At 35.8% G+C, this 27,038-nt stretch overlaps 1 protein-coding gene across 3 annotated transcripts in view; it reads left to right on the plus strand.

Annotated features, from left to right (window-relative positions):
* Positions 1–27,038, plus strand: part of SMARCD3 (SWI/SNF related, matrix associated, actin dependent regulator of chromatin, subfamily d, member 3) — a 526,715-nt gene that overhangs the window by 459,585 nt on the left and 40,092 nt on the right. For all 3 annotated transcript variants that reach the window (XM_053713245.1, XM_053713246.1, XM_053713244.1), the window contains exon 11: positions 23,043–23,165. In XM_053713245.1, coding sequence (XP_053569220.1) covers positions 23,043–23,165 — 123 coding nt within the window. The remainder of the gene's footprint in view (positions 1–23,042; positions 23,166–27,038) is intronic.

Here is a 27,038-nt window from a genome sequence, read left to right on the forward strand (position 1 = left end):
GGGGAACATGATATTACATCAGGGGAACATGATATTATATCAGGGGAACATGATATTACATCAGGGGAACATATTATATCAGGGGAACATGATATTACATCAGGGGAACATGATATTACATCAGGGGAACATATTATATCAGGGGAACATGATATTACATCAGGGGAACATGATATTACATCAGGGGAACATATTACATCAGGGGAACATGATATTATATCAGGGGAATATATTACATCAGGGGAACATATTATATCAGGGGAACATGATATTACATCAGGGGAACATGATATTACATCAGGGGAACATGATATTACATCAGGGGAACATATTACATCAGGGGAACATGATATTACATCAGGGGAACATGATATTACATCAGGGGAACATATTATATCAGGGGAACATATTAAATCAGGGGAACATGATATTACATCAGGGGGAAATTATATTATATCAGGGGAACATATTACATCAGGGGAACATATTACATCAGGGGAACATGATATTACATCAGGGGAACATGATATTATATCAGGGGAACATGATATTATATCAGGGGAACATATTACATTAGGGGAACATATATCAGGGGAACATGATTTTATATCAGGGGAACATATTATATCAGGGGAACATGATATTACATCAGGGGAACATATTATATCAGGGGAACATGATATTATATCAGGGGAACATATTACATCAGGGGAACATGATATTACATCAGGGGAACATGATATTACATCAGGGGAGCATAATATTACATCAGGGGAACATGATATTACATCAGGGGAACATGCTATTACATCAGGGGAACATATTATATCAGGGGAACATGATATTACATCAGGGGAACATGATATTACATCAGGGGAACATGATATTACATCAGGGGAACATGATATTATATCAGGGGAACATGATATTACATCAGGGGAACATGATATTACATCAGGGGAACATATTATATCAGAGGAACATGATATTACATCAGGGGAACATGATATTTCATCAGGGGAACATGATATTACATCAGGGGAACATGATATTACATCAGGGGAACATGATATTACATCAGGGGAACATGATATTACATCAGGGGAACATGATATTACATCAGGGGAACATGATATTACATCAGGGGAACATGATATTACATCAGGGGAACATGATATTACATCAGGGGAACATGATATTACATCAGGGGAACATGATATTATATCAGGGGAACATGATATTACATCAGGGGAACATGATATTACACCAGGGGAACATATTACATCAGGGGAACATGATATTACATCAGGGGAACATATTATATAAGGGGAACATGATATTACATCAAGGGAACATGATATTACATCAGGGGAACATATTATATCAGGGGAACATGATATTACATCAGGGGAACATATTACATCAGGGGAACATGATATTATATCAGGGGAACATATTATATCAGGGGAACATATTATATCAGGAGAACATATTATATCAGGGGAACATGATATTACATCAGGGGAACATGATATTACATCAGGGGAACATGATATTACATCAGGGGAACATGATATTACATCAGGGGAACATATTACATCAGGGGAACATATTACATCAGGGGAACATGATATTACATCAGGGGAACATGATATTACATCAGGGGAACATATTATATCAGGGGAACATATTACATCAGGGGAACATGATATTACATCAGGGGAAAATGATATTATATCAGGGGAACATGATATTACATCAGGGGAACATGATATTACATCAGGGGAACATGATATTATATCAGGGGAACATGATATTATATCAGGGGAACATATTACATCAGGGGAACATATATCAGGGGAACATGATATTATATCAGGGGAACATATTATATCAGGGGAACATGATATTACATCAGGGGGAACATATTATATCAGGGGAACATGATATTATATCAGGGGAACATATTACATCAGGGGAACATGATATTACATCAGGGGAACATGGTATTACATCAGGGGAGCATAATATTACATCAGGGGAACATGATATTACATCAGGGGAACATGCTATTACATCAGGGGAACATATTATATCAGGGGAACATGATATTACATCAGGGGAACATGATATTACATCAGGGGAACATGATATTACATCAGGGGAACATGATATTATATCAGGGGAACATGATATTACATCAGGGGAACATGATATTACATCAGGGGAACATATTATATCAGAGGAACATGATATTACATCAGGGGAACATGATATTACATCAGGGGAACATGATATTACATCAGGGGAACATGCTATTACATCAGGGGAACATGATATTACATCAGGGGAACATGATATTACATCAGGGGAACATGATATTACATCAGGGGAACATGATATTACATCAGGGGAACATGATATTTCATCAGGGGAACATGATATTACATCAGGGGGAACATGATATTACATCAGGGGAACATGATATTATATCAGGGGAACATGATATTACATCAGGGGAACATGATATTACATCAGGGGAACATGATATTATATCAGGGGAACATGATATTACATCAGGGGAACATGATATTACATCAGGGGAACATGATATTACATCAGGGGAACATGATATTATATCAGGGGAACATGATATTACATCAGGGGAACATGATATTACACCAGGGGAACATATTACATCAGGGGAACATGATATTACATCAGGGGAACATATTATATAAGGGGAACATGATATTACATCAGGGGAACATGATATTACATCAGGGGAACATAATATATCAGGGGCAACATGATATTACATCAGGGGAACATATTACATCAGGGGAACATGATATTATATCAGGGGAACATATTATATCAGGGGAACATATTATATCAGGAGAACATATTATATCAGGGGAACATGATATTACATCAGGGGAACATGATATTACATCAGGGGAACATGATATTACATCAGGGGAACATGATATTACATCAGGGGAACATGATATTACATCAGGGGAACATATTATATCAGGGGAACATGATATTACATCAGGGGAACATGATATTACATCAGGGGAACATATTATATCAGGGGAACATGTTACATCAGGGGAACATGCTATTACATCAGGGGGAACATATTATATCAGGGGAACATATTACATCAGGGGAACATATTACATCAGGGGAACATGATATTACATCAGGGGAACATGTTACATCAGGGGAACATATTATATCAGGGGAACATGATATTACATCAGGGGAACATGATATTACATCAGGGGAACATGATATTACATCAGGGGAACATATTATATCAGGGGAACATATTAAATCAGGGGAACATGCTATTACATCAGGGGGAACATATTATATCAGGGGAACATATTACATCAGGGGAACATATTACATCAGGGGAACATGATATTACATCAGGGGAACATATTACATCAGGGGAACATGATATTACATCAGGGGAACATATTATATCAGGGGAAACATATTACATCAGGGGAACATGCTATTACATCAGGGGAAATGATATTATATCAGGGGAACATGATATTATATCAGGGGAACATGATATTACATCAGGGGAACATATTATATCAGGGGAACATATTATATCAGGGGAACATGATATTACATCAGGGGAACATGATATTACATCTGGGGAACATGATATTATATCAGGGGAACATGATATTATATCAGGGGAACATGATATTATATCAGAGGAACATGATATTACATCAGGGGAACATATTATATCAGGGGAACATATTATATCAGAGGAACATGATATTACATCAGGGGAACATATTACATCAGGGGAACATATTATATCTGGGGAACATGATTATATCAGGGGAACATGATATTATATCAGGGGAACATATTATATCAGGGGAACATGATATTACATCAGGGGAACATGATTATATCAGGGGAACATGATTATATCAGGGGAACATATTACATCAGGGGAACATGAATTACATCAGGGGAACATATTATATCAGGGGAACATATTATATCAGGGGAACATGATATTACATCAGGGGAACATGATTTACATCAGGGGGAACATATTATATCAGGGGAACATGATATTACATCAGGGGAACATATTATATCAGGGGAACATATTATAATCAGGGGAACATATTACATCAGGGGAACATGATATTACATCAGGGGAACATGATATTATATCAGGGGAACATGATATTATATCAGGGGGAAACATGATATTATATCAGGGGTACATGATATTATATCAGGGGACATGATATTATATCAGGGGAACATATTATATCAGGGGAACATGATATTACATCAGGGGAACATATTATATCAGGGGAACATGATGTTATATCAGGGGAACATATTACATCAGGGGAACATATATCAGGGGAACATATTATTTCAGGGGAACATCTATATCAGTGGGAAACATATTATATCAGGGGAACATATTACATCAGGGGAACATATTACATCAGGGGAACATATTATATCAGGGGAACATGTTATATCAGGGGAACATATTACATCAGGGTGAACATATTATATCAGGGGAACATATTACATCAGGGGAACATATTACATCAGGGGAACATATTCATATCAGGGGAACATATTACATCAGGGGAACATATTACATCAGGGGAAACATATTATATCAGGGGAACATATTTACATCAGGGGAACATATTACATCAGGGGAACATATTACATCAGGGGAACATATTACATCAGGGGAACATATATTACTCAGGGGAACATGATTTTATATCAGGGGAAACATATTATATCAGGGGAACATATTACATCAGGGGAACACTGATATTACATCAGGGGGAACATGATATTATATCAGGGGACATGATATTATATCAGGGGAAATATTACATCAGGGGAACATATATCAGGGGAACATGATTTTATATCAGGGGAACATATTATATCAGGGGAACATGATATTACATCAGGGGAACATATTATATCAGGGGAACATGATATTATATCAGGGGAAACATATTTACATCAGGGGAACATGATATTACATCAGGGGAACATAGGTATAATCAGGGGAGCATAATATACATCAGGGGAACATGATATTAATCAGGGGAACATGCTATTACATCAGGGGAACATATTATATCAGGGGGAAACATGATATATATCAGGGGAACATGATATTACATCAGGGGAACATGATATTACATCAGGGGAACATGATATTATATCAGGGGAACATGATATTACATCAGGGGAACATGATATTACATCAGGGGAACATATTATATCAGAGGAACATGATATTACATCAGGGGAACATGATATTACATCAGGGGAACATGATATTACATCAGGGGAACATGATATTACATCAGGGGAACATATTATATCAGGGGAACATGATATTACATCAGGGGAACATGATATTACATCAGGGGAACATGATATTACATCAGGGGAACATGATATTATATCAGGGGAACATGATATTTCATCAGGGGAACATGATATTACATCAGGGGAACATGATATTACATCAGGGGAACATGATATTACATCAGGGGAACATGATATTAATCAGGGGAACATGATATATACACAGGGGACAATATTACATCAGGGGAACATGATATTACATCAGGGGAAACATATTATATCAGGGGAACATGATATTAATCAGGGGAACATGATATTACATCAGGGGAACATATTATATCAGGGGAACATGATATTACATCAGGGGAACATATTATATCAGGGGAACATATTATATCAGGGGAACATATTATATCAGGAGAACATATTATATCAGGGGAACATGATATTACATCAGGGGAACATGATATTACATCAGGGGAACATGATATTACACTCAGGGGAAATATTATATCAGGGGAACATGATATTACATCAGGGGAACATGATATTACATCAGGGGAACATATTATATCAGGGGAACATATTACATCAGGGGAACATGCTATTACATCAGGGGAACATATTATATCAGGGGAACATATTACATCAGGGGAACACTATTACATCAGGGGAACATGATATTACATCAGGGGAACATGATATTACATCAGGGGAACATATTATATCAGGGGAACATATTATATCAGGGGAACATGATAATTACATCAGGGGAACATGATATTACATCAGGGGAACATGATATTATACTCAGGGGAACATGATTACATCAGGGGAACATGATATTACATCGAGGGGAACATATTATATCAGGGGAACATTATATTATATCAGGGGAACATATTATATCAGGGGAACATGAATATTACATCAGGGGGAACATATTACATCAGGGGAACATGATATTACATCAGGGGAACATATGATATCAGGGGAACATATTACATCAGGGGAACATGCTATTACATCAGGGGAACATGATATTACATCAGGGGAACATGATATTACATCAGGGGAACATGATATTACATCAGGGAACATATTATATCAGGGGAACATATTATATCAGGGGAACATGATATTACATCAGGGAACATGATATTACATCTGGGGAACATGATATTACATCTGGGAACATGATATTATATCAGGGGAACATGATATTATATCAGAGGAACATGATATTACATCAGGGGAACATATTATATCAGGGGAACATATTATATCAGAGGAACATGATATTACATCAGGGAACATATTATATCAGGGGAACATATTATATCTGGGGAACATGATATTATATCAGGGAACATGATATTATATCAGGGAACATATTATATCAGGGGAACATGATATTACATCAGGGGAACATATTATATCAGGGAACATATTATATCATGGAACATATTACATCAGGGGAACATGATATTACATCAGGGAACATATTATATCAGGGGAACATATAATATCAGGGGAACATGATATTATATCAGGGGAACATGATATTACATCAGGGAACATATTATATCAGGGGAACATGATATTACATCAGGGGAACATATTATATCAGGGGAACATATTATATCAGGGGGACATATTACATCAGGGGAACATGATATTACATCAGGGGAACATGATATTATATCAGGGGAACATGATATTATATCAGGGGAACATGATATTATATCAGGGGAACATGATATTATATCAGGGGAACATGATATTATATCAGGGGAACATATTATATCAGAGGGAACTTGATATTAATCAGGGAACATGATATTATATCAGGGGAACATATTTATATCAGGGGAACATGATATTATATCAGGGGAACATGATATTACATCAGGGGAACATGATATTACATCAGGGGATCAAATAATATATCAGGGGAACATATTATATCAGGGGAACATATTAAATCAGGGGAACATTATATTACATCAGGGGAACATATTACTATCAGGGAACATGATATTACATCAGGGGAACATATTATATCAGGGGACATGATATTATATCAGGGGAACATATTACATCAGGGGAACATGATATTATATCAGGGGAACATGATATTATATCAGGGGGACATGATATTTATTCAGGGAACATATTATATCAGGGGAAACATGAATATTATATCAGGGGAACATGATATTATATCAGGGGAACATATTACATCAGGGAACATGAATATTATATCAGGGGAACATGAATTAGTATCAGGGGAACATATTATATCAGGGGAACATGATCTTACATCAGGGGAACATATTATATCAGGGGAACATATTACATCAGGGGAACATGATATTACATCAGGGGAACATGATATTACATCAGGGGAACATGATATTACATCAGGGGAACATATTATATCAGGGGAACATATTATATCAGGGGAACATGATATTACATCAGGGGAACATGATATTACATCAGGGGAACATGATATTATATCAGGGGAACATGATATTACATCAGGGGAACATGATATTACATCAGGGGAACATGATATTACATCAGGGGAACATGATATTACATCAGGGGAACATGATATTACATCAGGGGAACATGATATTATATCAGGGGAACATGAAATTATATCAGGGGAACATATTATATCAGGGGAACATGATCTTACATCAGGGGAACATATTATATCAGGGGAACATATTACATCAGGGGAACATGATATTACATCAGGGGAACATATTATATCAGGGGAACATATTATATCAGGGGAACATGATATTACATCAGGGGAACATGATATTACATCAGGGGAACATGATATTATATCAGGGGAACATGATATTACATCAGGGGAACATGATATTACATCAGGGGGAACATGATATTACATCAGGGGAATATGATATTATATCAGGGGAACATGATATTACATCAGGGGAACATATTATATCAGGGGAGCATGATATTACATCAGGGGAACATGATATTACATCAGGGGAACATATTATATCAGGGGAACATGATATTACATCAGGGGAGCATAATATTACATCAGGGGAACATGATATTACATCAGGGGAACATATTACATCAGGGGAACATGATATTATATCAGGGGAATATATTACATGAGGGGAACATATTATATCAGGGGAACATGATATTACATCAGGGGAACATGATATTACATCAGGGGAACATGATATTACATCAGGGGAACATATTATATCAGAGGAACATATTATATCAGGGGAACATATTACATCAGGGGAACATGATATTACATCAGGGGAAAATGGTATTATATCAGGGGAACATATTATATCAGGGGAACATATTACATCAGGGGAACATGCTATTACATCAGGGGAACATATTATATCAGGGGAACATATTACATCAGGGGAACATATTACATCAGGGGAACATGATATTACATCAGGGGAACATGATATTATATCAGGGGAACATGATATTATATCAGGGGAACATATTACATCAGGGGAACATATATCAGGGGAACATTATATTATATCAGGGGAACATATTATATCAGGGGAACATGATATTACATCAGGGGAACATATTACATCAGGGGAACATGATATTACATCAGGGGAACATGATATTACATCAGGGGAGCATAATATTACATCAGGGGAACATGATATTACATCAGGGGAACATGATATTACATCAGGGGAACATATTACATCAGGGGAACATGATATTACATCAGGGGAACATATTACATCAGGGGAACATGATATTACATCAGGGGAACATGATATTATATCAGGGGAACATGATATTACATCAGGGGAACATGATATTACATCAGGGGAACATATTATATCAGGGTAACATGATATTACATCAGGGGAAAATGATATTTCATCAGGGGAACATGATATTACATCAGGGGAACATGATATTACATCAGGGGAACATGATATTACATCAGGGGAACATGATATTATATCAGGGGAACATGATATTACATCAGGGGAACATGATATTACACCAGGGGAACATGATATTACATCAGGGTAACATGATATTACATCAGGGGAACATATTATATCAGGGGAACATGATATTACATCAGGGGAACATGATATTACATCAGGGGAACATATTATATCAGGGGAACATGATATTACATCAGGGGAACATATTACATCAGGGGAACATGATATTATATCAGGGGAACATATTATATCAGGGGAACATGATATTACATCAGGGGAACATATTACATCAGGGAAACATGATATTATATCAGGGGAACATATTATATCAGGGGAACATATTATATCAGGGGAACATGATATTACATCAGGGGAACATATTACATCAGGGGAACATGATATTACATCAGGGGAACATATTATATCAGGGGGACATGATATTATATCAGGGGAACATATTACATCAGGGGAACATGATGTTATATCAGGGGAACATATTACATCAGGGGAACATGATATTATATCAGGGGAACATATTATATCAGGGGAACATAATATTTATTCAGGGGAACATATTATATCAGGGGAACATGATATTATATCAGGGGAACATGATATTATATCAGGGGAACATATTACATCAGGGGAACATGATATTATATCAGGGGAACATATTATATTAGGGGAACATATTACATCAGGGGAACATGCTATTACATCAGGGGAACATATTATATCAGGGGAACATATTACATCAGGGGAACATGATATTACATCAGGGGAACATGATATTATATCAGGGGAACATGATATTATATCAAGGGAACATATTATATCAGGGGAACATATATCGGGGAACATTATATTATATCAGGGGAACATATTATATCAGGGGAACATGATATTACATCAGGGGAACATATTACATCAGGGGAACATGATATTACATCAGGGGAACATGATATTACATCAGGGGAGCATAATATTACATCAGGGGAACATGATATTACATCAGGGGAACATGATATTATATCAGGGGAACATGATATTACATAAGGGGAACATGATATTACATCAGGGGAACATATTATATCATGGTAACATGATATTACATCAGGGGAAAATGATATTTCATCAGGGGAACATGATATTACATCAGGGGAACATGATATTACATCAGGGGAACATGATATTACATCAGGGGAACATGATATTATATCAGGGGAACATGATATTACATCAGGGGAACATGATATTACATCAGGGGAACATGATATTACATCAGGGGAACATATTATATCAGGGGAACATGATATTACATCAGGGGAACATGATATTACATCAGGGGAACATATTATATCAGGGGAACATGATATTACATCAGGGGAACATATTACATCAGGGGAACATGATATTATATCAGGGGAACATATTATATCAGGGGAACATGATATTACATCAGGGGAACATATTACATCAGGGAAACATGATATTATATCAGGGGAACATATTATATCAGGGGAACATATTATATCAGGGGAACATGATATTACATCAGGGGAACATATTACATCAGGGGAACATGATATTACATCAGGGGAACATATTATATCAGGGGGACATGATATTTTATCAGGGGAACATATTACATCAGGGGAACATGATGTTATATCAGGGGAACATATTACATCAGGGGAACATGATATTATATCAGGGGAACATATTATATCAGGGGAACATAATATTTATTCAGGGGAACATATTATATCAGGGGAACATGATATTATATCAGGGGAACATGATATTATATCAGGGGAACATATTACATCAGGGGAACATGATATTATATCAGGGGAACATATATCAGGGGAACATGATCTTACATCAGGGGAACATATTATATCAGGGGAACATATTACATCAGGGGAACATGATATTACATCAGGGGAACATGATATTACATCAGGGGAACATGATATTACATCAGGGGAACATATTATATCAGGGGAACATGATATTACATCAGGGGAACATGATATTATATCAGGGGAACATGATATTACATCAGGGGAACATGATATTACATCAGGGGAACATGATATTATATCAGGGGAACATGATATTACATCAGGGGAACATATTATATCAGGGGAACATGATATTACATCAGGGGAACATGATATTACATCAGGGGAACATATTATATCAGGGGAACATGATATTACATCAGGGGAACATGATATTACATCAGGGGAACATATTACATCAGGGGAACATGATATTATATCAGGGGAATATATTACATCAGGGGAACATATTATATCAGGGGAACATGATATTACATCAGGGGAACATGATATTACATCAGGGGAACATGATATTACATCAGGGGAACATATTACATCAGGGGAACATGATATTACATCAGGGGAACATGATATTACATCAGGGGAACATATTATATCAGGGGAACATATTAAATCAGGGGAACATGATATTACATCAGGGGGAAATTATATTATATCAGGGGAACATATTACATCAGGGGAACATATTACATCAGGGGAACATGATATTACATCAGGGGAACATGATATTATATCAGGGGAACATGATATTATATCAGGGGAACATATTACATTAGGGGAACATATATCAGGGGAACATGATTTTATATCAGGGGAACATATTATATCAGGGGAACATGATATTACATCAGGGGAACATATTATATCAGGGGAACATGATATTATATCAGGGGAACATATTACATCAGGGGAACATGATATTACATCAGGGGAACATGATATTACATCAGGGGAGCATAATATTACATCAGGGGAACATGATATTACATCAGGGGAACATGCTATTACATCAGGGGAACATATTATATCAGGGGAACATGATATTACATCAGGGGAACATGATATTACATCAGGGGAACATGATATTACATCAGGGGAACATGATATTATATCAGGGGAACATGATATTACATCAGGGGAACATGATATTACATCAGGGGAACATATTATATCAGAGGAACATGATATTACATCAGGGGAACATGATATTTCATCAGGGGAACATGATATTACATCAGGGGAACATGATATTACATCAGGGGAACATGATATTACATCAGGGGAACATGATATTACATCAGGGGAACATGATATTACACCAGGGGAACATATTACATCAGGGGAACATGATATTACATCAGGGGAACATATTATATAAGGGGAACATGATATTACATCAAGGGAACATGATATTACATCAGGGGAACATATTATATCAGGGGAACATGATATTACATCAGGGGAACATATTACATCAGGGGAACATGATATTATATCAGGGGAACATATTATATCAGGGGAACATGATATTACATCAGGGGAACATGATATTATATCAGGGGAACATGATATTACATCAGGGGAACATGATATTACATCAGGGGAACATGATATTATATCAGGGGAACATGATATTACATCAGGGGAACATGATATTACATCAGGGGAACATGATATTACATCAGGGGAACATGATATTATATCAGGGGAACATGATATTACATCAGGGGAACATGATATTACACCAGGGGAACATGATATTACATCAGGGTAACATGATATTACATCAGGGGAACATATTATATCAGGGGAACATGATATTACATCAGGGGAACATGATATTACATCAGGGGAACATATTATATCAGGGGAACATGATATTACATCAGGGGAACATATTACATCAGGGGAACATGATATTATATCAGGGGAACATATTATATCAGGGGAACATGATATTACATCAGGGGAACATATTACATCAGGGAAACATGATATTATATCAGGGGAACATATTATATCAGGGGAACATATTATATCAGGGGAACATGATATTACATCAGGGGAACATATTACATCAGGGGAACATGATATTACATCAGGGGAACATATTATATCAGGGGGACATGATATTATATCAGGGGAACATATTACATCAGGGGAACATGATGTTATATCAGGGGAACATATTACATCAGGGGAACATGATATTATATCAGGGGAACATATTATATCAGGGGAACATAATATTTATTCAGGGGAACATATTATATCAGGGGAACATGATATTATATCAGGGGAACATGATATTATATCAGGGGAACATATTACATCAGGGGAACATGATATTATATCAGGGGAACATATTATATTAGGGGAACATATTACATCAGGGGAACATGCTATTACATCAGGGGAACATATTATATCAGGGGAACATATTACATCAGGGGAACATATTACATCAGGGGAACATGATATTACATCAGGGGAACATGATATTATATCAGGGGAACATGATATTATATCAAGGGAACATATTATATCAGGGGAACATATATCAGGGGAACATTATATTATATCAGGGGAACATATTATATCAGGGGAACATGATATTACATCAGGGGAACATATTACATCAGGGGAACATGATATTACATCAGGGGAACATGATATTACATCAGGGGAGCATAATATTACATCAGGGGAACATGATATTACATCAGGGGAACATGATATTATATCAGGGGAACATGATATTACATCAGGGGAACATGATATTACATCAGGGGAACATATTATATCATGGTAACATGATATTACATCAGGGGAAAATGATATTTCATCAGGGGAACATGATATTACATCAGGGGAACATGATATTACATCAGGGGAACATGATATTACATCAGGGGAACATGATATTATATCAGGGGAACATGATATTACATCAGGGGAACATGATATTACACCAGGGGAACATGATATTACATCAGGGGAACATATTATATCAGGGGAACATGATATTACATCAGGGGAACATGATATTACATCAGGGGAACATATTATATCAGGGGAACATGATATTACATCAGGGGAACATATTACATCAGGGGAACATGATATTATATCAGGGGAACATATTATATCAGGGGAACATGATATTACATCAGGGGAACATATTACATCAGGGAAACATGATATTATATCAGGGGAACATATTATATCAGGGGAACATATTATATCAGGGGAACATGATATTACATCAGGGGAACATATTACATCAGGGGAACATGATATTACATCAGGGGAACATATTATATCAGGGGGACATGATATTTTATCAGGGGAACATATTACATCAGGGGAACATGATGTTATATCAGGGGAACATATTACATCAGGGGAACATGATATTATATCAGGGGAACATATTATATCAGGGGAACATAATATTTATTCAGGGGAACATATTATATCAGGGGAACATGATATTATATCAGGGGAACATGATATTATATCAGGGGAACATATTACATCAGGGGAACATGATATTATATCAGGGGAACATATATCAGGGGAACATGATCTTACATCAGGGGAACATATTATATCAGGGGAACATATTACATCAGGGGAACATGATATTACATCAGGGGAACATGATATTACATCAGGGGAACATGATATTACATCAGGGGAACATATTATATCAGGGGAACATGATATTACATCAGGGGAACATGATATTATATCAGGGGAACATGATATTACATCAGGGGAACATGATATTACATCAGGGGAACATGATATTATATCAGGGGAACATGATATTACATCAGGGGAACATATTATATCAGGGGAACATGATATTACATCAGGGGAACATGATATTACATCAGGGGAACATATTATATCAGGGGAACATGATATTACATCAGGGGAACATGATATTACATCAGGGGAACATATTACATCAGGGGAACATGATATTATATCAGGGGAACATATTACATCAGGGGAACATATTATATCAGGGGAACATGATATTACATCAGGGGAACATGATATTACATCAGGGGAACATGATATTACATCAGGGGAACATATTACATCAGGGGAACATGATATTACATCAGGGGAACATGATATTACATCAGGGGAACATATTATATCAGGGGAACATATTAAATCAGGGGAACATGATATTACATCAGGGGGAAATTATATTATATCAGGGGAACATATTACATCAGGGGAACATATTACATCAGGGGAACATGATATTACATCAGGGGAACATGATATTATATCAGGGGAACATGATATTATATCAGGGGAACATATTACATTAGGGGAACATATATCAGGGGAACATGATTTTATATCAGGGGAACATATTATATCAGGGGAACATGATATTACATCAGGGGAACATATTATATCAGGGGAACATGATATTATATCAGGGGAACATATTACATCAGGGGAACATGATATTACATCAGGGGAACATGATATTACATCAGGGGAGCATAATATTACATCAGGGGAACATGATATTACATCAGGGGAACATGCTATTACATCAGGGGAACATATTATATCAGGGGAACATGATATTACATCAGGGGAACATGATATTACATCAGGGGAACATGATATTACATCAGGGGAACATGATATTATATCAGGGGAACATGATATTACATCAGGGGAACATGATATTACATCAGGGGAACATATTATATCAGAGGAACATGATATTACATCAGGGGAACATGATATTTCATCAGGGGAACATGATATTACATCAGGGGAACATGATATTACATCAGGGGAACATGATATTACATCAGGGGAACATGATATTACATCAGGGGAACATGATATTACATCAGGGGAACATGATATTACATCAGGGGAACATGATATTACATCAGGGGAACATGATATTACATCAGGGGAACATGATATTACATCAGGGGAACATGATATTATATCAGGGGAACATGATATTACATCAGGGGAACATGATATTACACCAGGGGAACATATTACATCAGGGGAACATGATATTACATCAGGGGAACATATTATATAAGGGGAACATGATATTACATCAAGGGAACATGATATTACATCAGGGGAACATATTATATCAGGGGAACATGATATTACATCAGGGGAACATATTACATCAGGGGAACATGATATTATATCAGGGGAACATATTATATCAGGGGAACATATTATATCAGGAGAACATATTATATCAGGGGAACATGATATTACATCAGGGGAACATGATATTACATCAGGGGAACATGATATTACATCAGGGGAACATGATATTACATCAGGGGAACATATTACATCAGGGGAACATATTACATCAGGGGAACATGATATTACATCAGGGGAACATGATATTACATCAGGGGAACATATTATATCAGGGGAACATATTACATCAGGGGAACATGATATTACATCAGGGGAAAATGATATTATATCAGGGGAACATATTACATCAGGGGAACATATTACATCAGGGGAACATGATATTACATCAGGGGAACATGATATTATATCAGGGGAACATGATATTATATCAGGGGAACATATTACATCAGGGGAACATATATCAGGGGAACATGATTTTATATCAGGGGAACATATTATATCAGGGGAACATGATATTACATCAGGGGAACATATTATATCAGGGGAACATGATATTATATCAGGGGAACATATTACATCAGGGGAACATGATATTACATCAGGGGAACATGGTATTACATCAGGGGAGCATAATATTACATCAGGGGAACATGATATTACATCAGGGGAACATGCTATTACATCAGGGGAACATATTATATCAGGGGAACATGATATTACATCAGGGGAACATGATATTACATCAGGGGAACATGATATTACATCAGGGGAACATGATATTATATCAGGGGAACATGATATTACATCAGGGGAACATGATATTACATCAGGGGAACATATTATATCAGAGGAACATGATATTACATCAGGGGAACATGATATTACATCAGGGGAACATGATATTACATCAGGGGAACATGCTATTACATCAGGGGAACATGATATTACATCAGGGGAACATGATATTACATCAGGGGAACATGATATTACATCAGGGGAACATGATATTATATCAGGGGAACATGATATTTCATCAGGGGAACATGATATTACATCAGGGGAACATGATATTACATCAGGGGAACATGATATTATATCAGGGGAACATGATATTACATCAGGGGAACATGATATTACATCAGGGGAACATGATATTATATCAGGGGAACATGATATTTCATCAGGGGAACATGATATTACATCAGGGGAACATGATATTACATCAGGGGAACATGATATTATATCAGGGGAACATGATATTACATCAGGGGAACATGATATTACACCAGGGGAACATATTACATCAGGGGAACATGATATTACATCAGGGGAACATATTATATAAGGGGAACATGATATTACATCAGGGGAACATGATATTACATCAGGGGAACATATTATATCAGGGGAACATGATATTACATCAGGGGAACATATTACATCAGGGGAACATGATATTATATCAGGGGAACATATTATATCAGGGGAACATATTATATCAGGAGAACATATTATATCAGGGGAACATGATATTACATCAGGGGAACATGATATTACATCAGGGGAACATGATATTACATCAGGGGAACATGATATTACATCAGGGGAACATGATATTACATCAGGGGAACATATTATATCAGGGGAACATGATATTACATCAGGGGAACATGATATTACATCAGGGGAACATATTATATCAGGGGAACATGTTACATCAGGGGAACATGCTATTACATCAGGGGAACATATTATATCAGGGGAACATATTACATCAGGGGAACATATTACATCAGGGGAACATGATATTACATCAGGGGAACATGATATTACATCAGGGGAACATATTATATCAGGGGAACATATTATATCAGGGGAACATGATATTACATCAGGGGAACATGATATTACATCAGGGGAACATGATATTACATCAGGGGAACATATTATATCAGGGGAACATATTACATCAGGGGAACATGCTATTACATCAGGGGAACATATTATATCAGGGGAACATATTACATCAGGGGAACATATTACATCAGGGGAACATGATATTACATCAGGGGAACATATTACATCAGGGGAACATGATATTACATCAGGGGAACATATTATATCAGGGGAACATATTACATCAGGGGAACATGCTATTACATCAGGGGAACATGATATTACATCAGGGGAACATGATATTACATCAGGGGAACATGATATTACATCAGGGGAACATATTATATCAGGGGAACATATTATATCAGGGGAACATGATATTACATCAGGGGAACATGATATTACATCTGGGGAACATGATATTATATCAGGGGAACATGATATTATATCAGGGGAACATGATATTATATCAGAGGAACATGATATTACATCAGGGGAACATATTATATCAGGGGAACATATTATATCAGAGGAACATGATATTACATCAGGGGAACATATTATATCAGGGGAACATATTATATCTGGGGAACATGATATTATATCAGGGGAACATGATATTATATCAGGGGAACATATTATATCAGGGGAACATGATATTACATCAGGGGAACATATTATATCAGGGGAACATATTATATCATGGGAACATATTACATCAGGGGAACATGATATTACATCAGGGGAACATATTATATCAGGGGAACATATAATATCAGGGGAACATGATATTATATCAGGGGAACATGATATTACATCAGGGGAACATATTATATCAGGGGAACATGATATTACATCAGGGGAACATATTATATCAGGGGAACATATTATATCAGGGGGACATATTACATCAGGGGAACATGATATTACATCAGGGGAACATGATATTATATCAGGGGAACATGATATTATATCAGGGGAACATGATATTATATCAGGGGAACATGATATTATATCAGGGGAACATGATATTATATCAGGGGAACATATTATATCAGGGGAACATGATATTACATCAGGGGAACATATTATATCAGGGGAACATGATGTTATATCAGGGGAACATATTACATCAGGGGAACATATATCAGGGGAACATATTATTTCAGGGGAACATATTATATCAGGGGAACATATTATATCAGGGGAACATATTACATCAGGGGAACATATTACATCAGGGGAACATATTATATCAGGGGAACATGTTATATCAGGGGAACATATTACATCAGGGGAACATATTATATCAGGGGAACATATTACATCAGGGGAACATATTACATCAGGGGAACATATTATATCAGGGGAACATATTACATCAGGGGAACATATTACATCAGGGGAACATATTATATCAGGGGAACATATTACATCAGGGGAACATATTACATCAGGGGAACATATTACATCAGGGGAACATATTACATCAGGGGAACATATTATATCAGGGGAACATGATTTTATATCAGGGGAACATATTATATCAGGGGAACATATTACATCAGGGGAACATGATATTACATCAGGGGAACATGATATTATATCAGGGGAACATGATATTATATCAGGGGAACATATTACATCAGGGGAACATATATCAGGGGAACATGATTTTATATCAGGGGAACATATTATATCAGGGGAACATGATATTACATCAGGGGAACATATTATATCAGGGGAACATGATATTATATCAGGGGAACATATTACATCAGGGGAACATGATATTACATCAGGGGAACATGGTATTACATCAGGGGAGCATAATATTACATCAGGGGAACATGATATTACATCAGGGGAACATGCTATTACATCAGGGGAACATATTATATCAGGGGAACATGATATTACATCAGGGGAACATGATATTACATCAGGGGAACATGATATTACATCAGGGGAACATGATATTATATCAGGGGAACATGATATTACATCAGGGGAACATGATATTACATCAGGGGAACATATTATATCAGAGGAACATGATATTACATCAGGGGAACATGATATTACATCAGGGGAACATGATATTACATCAGGGGAACATGCTATTACATCAGGGGAACATATTATATCAGGGGAACATGATATTACATCAGGGGAACATGATATTACATCAGGGGAACATGATATTACATCAGGGGAACATGATATTATATCAGGGGAACATGATATTTCATCAGGGGAACATGATATTACATCAGGGGAACATGATATTACATCAGGGGAACATGATATTATATCAGGGGAACATGATATTACATCAGGGGAACATGATATTACACCAGGGGAACATATTACATCAGGGGAACATGATATTACATCAGGGGAACATATTATATAAGGGGAACATGATATTACATCAGGGGAACATGATATTACATCAGGGGAACATATTATATCAGGGGAACATGATATTACATCAGGGGAACATATTACATCAGGGGAACATGATATTATATCAGGGGAACATATTATATCAGGGGAACATATTATATCAGGAGAACATATTATATCAGGGGAACATGATATTACATCAGGGGAACATGATATTACATCAGGGGAACATGATATTACATCAGGGGAACATATTATATCAGGGGAACATGATATTACATCAGGGGAACATGATATTACATCAGGGGAACATATTATATCAGGGGAACATATTACATCAGGGGAACATGCTATTACATCAGGGGAACATATTATATCAGGGGAACATATTACATCAGGGGAACATATTACATCAGGGGAACATGATATTACATCAGGGGAACATGATATTACATCAGGGGAACATATTATATCAGGGGAACATATTATATCAGGGGAACATGATATTACATCAGGGGAACATGATATTACATCAGGGGAACATATTATATCAGGGGAACATATTACATCAGGGGAACATGCTATTACATCAGGGGAACATATTATATCAGGGGAACATATTACATCAGGGGAACATATTACATCAGGGGAACATGATATTACATCAGGGGAACATATTACATCAGGGGAACATGATATTACATCAGGGGAACATATTATATCAGGGGAACATATTACATCAGGGGAACATGCTATTACATCAGGGGAACATGATATTACATCAGGGGAACATGATATTACATCAGGGGAACATGATATTACATCAGGGGAACATATTATATCAGGGGAACATATTATATCAGGGGAACATGATATTACATCAGGGGAACATGATATTACATCTGGGGAACATGATATTACATCTGGGGAACATGATATTATATCAGGGGAACATGATATTATATCAGAGGAACATGATATTACATCAGGGGAACATATTATATCAGGGGAACATATTATATCAGAGGAACATGATATTACATCAGGGGAACATATTATATCAGGGGAACATATTATATCTGGGGAACATGATATTATATCAGGGGAACATGATATTATATCAGGGGAACATATTATATCAGGGGAACATGATATTACATCAGGGGAACATATTATATCAGGGGAACATATTATATCATGGGAACATATTACATCAGGGGAACATGATATTACATCAGGGGAACATATTATATCAGGGGAACATATAATATCAGGGGAACATGATATTATATCAGGGGAACATGATATTACATCAGGGGAACATATTATATCAGGGGAACATGATATTACATCAGGGGAACATATTATATCAGGGGAACATATTATATCAGGGGGACATATTACATCAGGGGAACATGATATTACATCAGGGGAACATGATATTATATCAGGGGAACATGATATTATATCAGGGGAACATGATATTATATCAGGGGAACATGATATTATATCAGGGGAACATGATATTATATCAGGGGAACATATTATATCAGGGGAACATGATATTACATCAGGGGAACATATTATATCAGGGGAACATGATGTTATATCAGGGGAACATATTACATCAGGGGAACATATATCAGGGGAACATATTATTTCAGGGGAACATATTATATCAGGGGAACATATTATATCAGGGGAACATATTACATCAGGGGAACATATTACATCAGGGGAACATATTATATCAGGGGAACATGTTATATCAGGGGAACATATTACATCAGGGGAACATATTATATCAGGGGAACATATTACATCAGGGGAACATATTACATCAGGGGAACATATTATATCAGGGGAACATATTACATCAGGGGAACATATTACATCAGGGGAACATATTATATCAGGGGAACATATTACATCAGGGGAACATATTACATCAGGGGAACATATTACATCAGGGGAACATATTACATCAGGGGAACATATTATATCAGGGGAACATATTACATCAGGGGAACATATTACATCAGGGGAACATATTACATCAGGGGAACATATTACATCAGGGGAACATATTATATCAGGGGAACATATTACATCAGGGGAACATGATATTACATCAGGGGATTATTTTGATACATTAGGGGAACATCTTGATATATCTGGGCTATCTTTAGGTATATAAGGAGGTTTGTCTCTTATATCTACAGTACAATCTTTCTTTGTTATTCTTTTATGTCCACAGATCCATGAGACCATTGAGTCAATTAATCAGCTGAAGATACAGAGAGATTTTATGCTCAGCTTCTCCCGGGACCCTAAGGGATATATTCAGGATTGGTTGCTGTCACAGAGCAGAGATCTTAAGGTGGGATATTCTTTGTTGTGTGTTAAATCTCAGTGGTCAGCAAGACCCACATTATAGTTCTGATCTCTAAGCTCTCTGGTCAGCTGAGATTTTACAAAAACATCTGTCACTACAGGTTTCTGGTCAGGCAAATTTATATTGACGGCTGGCACTAAGAAGCGTACCATAGATATCTGTGATGAAGAAATGCATACAATAATAAGCCATTTAAAGTTCATATTAAAAGTATATAGTAGAATCATAATTAAATGATACATTAAAATCATATTAATAATCCACATTTGTATGATTATGCAGCAAAATGCAGTTCAATTAAAATTCAAATAAATTAAATTAAGCAGTAAATTCTTACACTTAAGTACACAAAAAAAACAACACTTTTAATCCTAGATTACAATGGGCGTACAAACACATTAGCGCTATATATAGCGCTATGGGCCAGATTTTGAGTGGAGTACAAATGTTTGTGCCTAAAAGCGATATTGGGTTTTAGAGTTCGCTTGCGTACAATTTAAATTGCGCTGCTATTACAAGTTGAAAGTAAACATGATCACTTGAGCACAATTCAAGTTAACACTCATCCGGTTAGTGTGTCCTCAGAGCTGTGGTTAACTGTTTTGTAAAACATAAAAAGAGGTAACCAATCGAATCAAAAATACATTACACAATACAGTTACACTCATACTAACAACATGAAATAAAAATACATTACACAATACAGTTACACTCATACTAACATCATGAAATAAAAATACATTACACAATACAGTTACACTCATACTAACAACGTGAAATAAAAATACATTACACAATACAGTTACACTCATACTAACAATGTGAAATAAAAAAACAATACACAATACAGTTACACTCATACTAACAACATGAAATAAAAATATATTACACAATACAGTTACACTCATACTAACAACATGAAATAACAATACATTACACAATACAGTTACACTCATACTAACAACATGAAATATAAATACATTACACAATACAGTTACAGTCATAATAACAACGTGAAATAAAAATACATTACACAATACAGTTACACTCATACTAACAACGTGAAATAAAAATACATTACACAATACAGTTACACTCATACTAACAATGTGAAATAAAAAAACAATACACAATACAGTTACACTCATACTAACAACATGAAATAAAAATATATTACACAATACAGTTACACTCATACTAACAACATGAAATATAAATACATTACACAATACAGTTACAGTCATACTAACAACGTGAAATAAAAATACATTACACAATACAGTTACAGTCATGCTAACAACGTGAAATATAAATACATTACACAATACAGTTACACTCATACTAACAACGTCAAATAAAAATACATTACACAATACAGTTACACTCATACTAACAACATGAAATATAAATACATTACACAAAACAGTTACACTCATACTAACAACGTGAAATAACAATACATTACACAATACAGTTACACTCATACTAACAACATGAAATAAAAATACATTACACAATACAGTTACACTCATACTAACAATGTGAAATATAAATACATTACACAATACAATTACACTCATAGTAACAACATGAAATAAAAATACATTACACAATACAGTTACACTCATACTAACAACATGAAATAAAAATACATTACACAATACAGTTACACTCATACTAACAACGTGAAATAACAATACATTACACAATACAGTTACACTCATACTAACAACGTCAAATATAAATACATTACACAATACAGTTACACTCATACTAACAACATGAAATATAAATACATTACACAATACAGTTACAGTCATACTAACAACGTGAAATAAAAATACATTACACAATACAGTTACAGTCATACTAACAACGTGAAATATAAATACATTACACAATACAGTTACACTCATACTAACAACGTCAAATAAAAATACATTACACAATACAGTTACACTCATACTAACAACATGAAATAAAAATACATTACACAATACAGTTACACTCATACTAACAACGTGAAATATAAATACATTGCACAATACAGTTACACTCATACTAACAACATGAAATAAAAATACATTACACAATACAGTTACACTCATACTAACAATGTGAAATAACAATACATTACACAATACAGTTACACTCATACTAACAACATGAAATATAAATACATTACACAATACAGTTACACTCATACTAACAACATGAAATAAAAATACATTACACAATACAGTTACACTCATACTAACATGAAATAAAAATACATTGCACAATACAGTTACACTCATACTAACAACATGAAATAAAAATACATTACACAATACAGTTACAGTCATACTATCAACGTGAAATATAAATACATTACACAATACAGTTACACTCATACTAACAACGTCAAATAAAAATAAATTACACAATACAGTTACACTCATACTAACAACATGAAATAAAAATACATTACACAATACAGTTACACTCATACTAACAACGTGAAATATAAATACATTACACAATACAGTTACACTGGCTCGGGGTTTGTTGAGTGTCACGTTTGACTGCATGTTAGAAATATGGCTAAGTAAAATGAATGGTCCAAAAAGTTAAGAAAAGAGATCATCGCCCTTCACAAACAAGGAACAGGATAACAAAAGATAGCAAAAGCACTGAATGTTCCTAGAGACACCGTTGGAAGCATAGTTTGCTAGTTCAAAGTTAAAGGAACAGTGGTTACACTACCTAGACGGGGCAGAACACGGAAGCTAACAACGGCTGCAACCAGATTTCTGAAAAGGCAGCTTGAGAAAAACCCTCGAGTGACTGCAAAAGACCTGCAGTAAGACTTGGTGGCAACATGCACTGAGGTTTCAGTTTGGACTGTAAGGCGCATACTAAATGCAGAAGATTGCCAGAAGGCCAAGACGTACATCAATACTGACCCAAAAGCACAAGAAAAGTTGACTGCAATATGCTCGAAATCATATAAATAAGCAACAGAAATGTTGAAATTGTGTTCTGTAGAGCAATGAAACAAAACTGGAATTTTTCGGCCCAATGGATCAGCAGTATGTCTGGAGGAAGAAGAATGAAGCATAAGCTGAAACGAGCACTCTACGTTTAAGCATGGTGGTGGCTCGGTGATGCTCTGGGGCTGCTTTGCATCCTCTGACATTGGAAAACTGCAGTGTGTAGAAGGTAAGATGGATTCATTGAAGTATCAGTAAATCCTATGAGAAAATGTTATGTTGTCTGTGAGTAAGCTGAAGCTTGGACGTCATTGGACCTTCCAACAGGTCAATTATCCCAAGCATACCTCAAATTCCACCAAGGCTTGGTTGCTGAAGAAGTACTGGAAGATTCTACATTGGCCATTACAGTCACCTGACTTAAACCCCATAGAAAATCTCTGGTGGGATTTGAAGAAGGTGGTTGCAGCACGCAAACCAAAGAATATTACTTAACTGCAAGTCATTGCTAATGAGGAATGGGCTAAGATTCCTCAGGAACGCTGCCAGAAGTTGGTGTCTGGCTATGCACCTAGTTTGCAACAGGTCATAACAGCAAAACGGTCCTCTACTAAGGACTAAATATGCTTGCTGTGAAGGGGTTGAATAATTTTGAGACTGCAGAATTCATTAAAAGTTACATTTTCAGTTGAATTTGGAGAACCCACTTGAAGCATTTGTTGTGTTGAGCTATTTCAATTGCTTTTGTTTGATTTGTTCATTGAGTTTTCGTTATTTCTCAGTGTTTCTCGTACATGGGCACCATTGTTTTAGTGATATCCATATCTAAAGAACTACTGATGTTAGGTGCAATACATTGTTTTAGTGATATCCATATCTAAAGAAC

This window comes from Bombina bombina, chromosome 5 (assembly GCF_027579735.1).
Source record: "Bombina bombina isolate aBomBom1 chromosome 5, aBomBom1.pri, whole genome shotgun sequence".
In the NCBI taxonomy this organism is placed as follows: domain Eukaryota; kingdom Metazoa; phylum Chordata; class Amphibia; order Anura; family Bombinatoridae; genus Bombina; species Bombina bombina.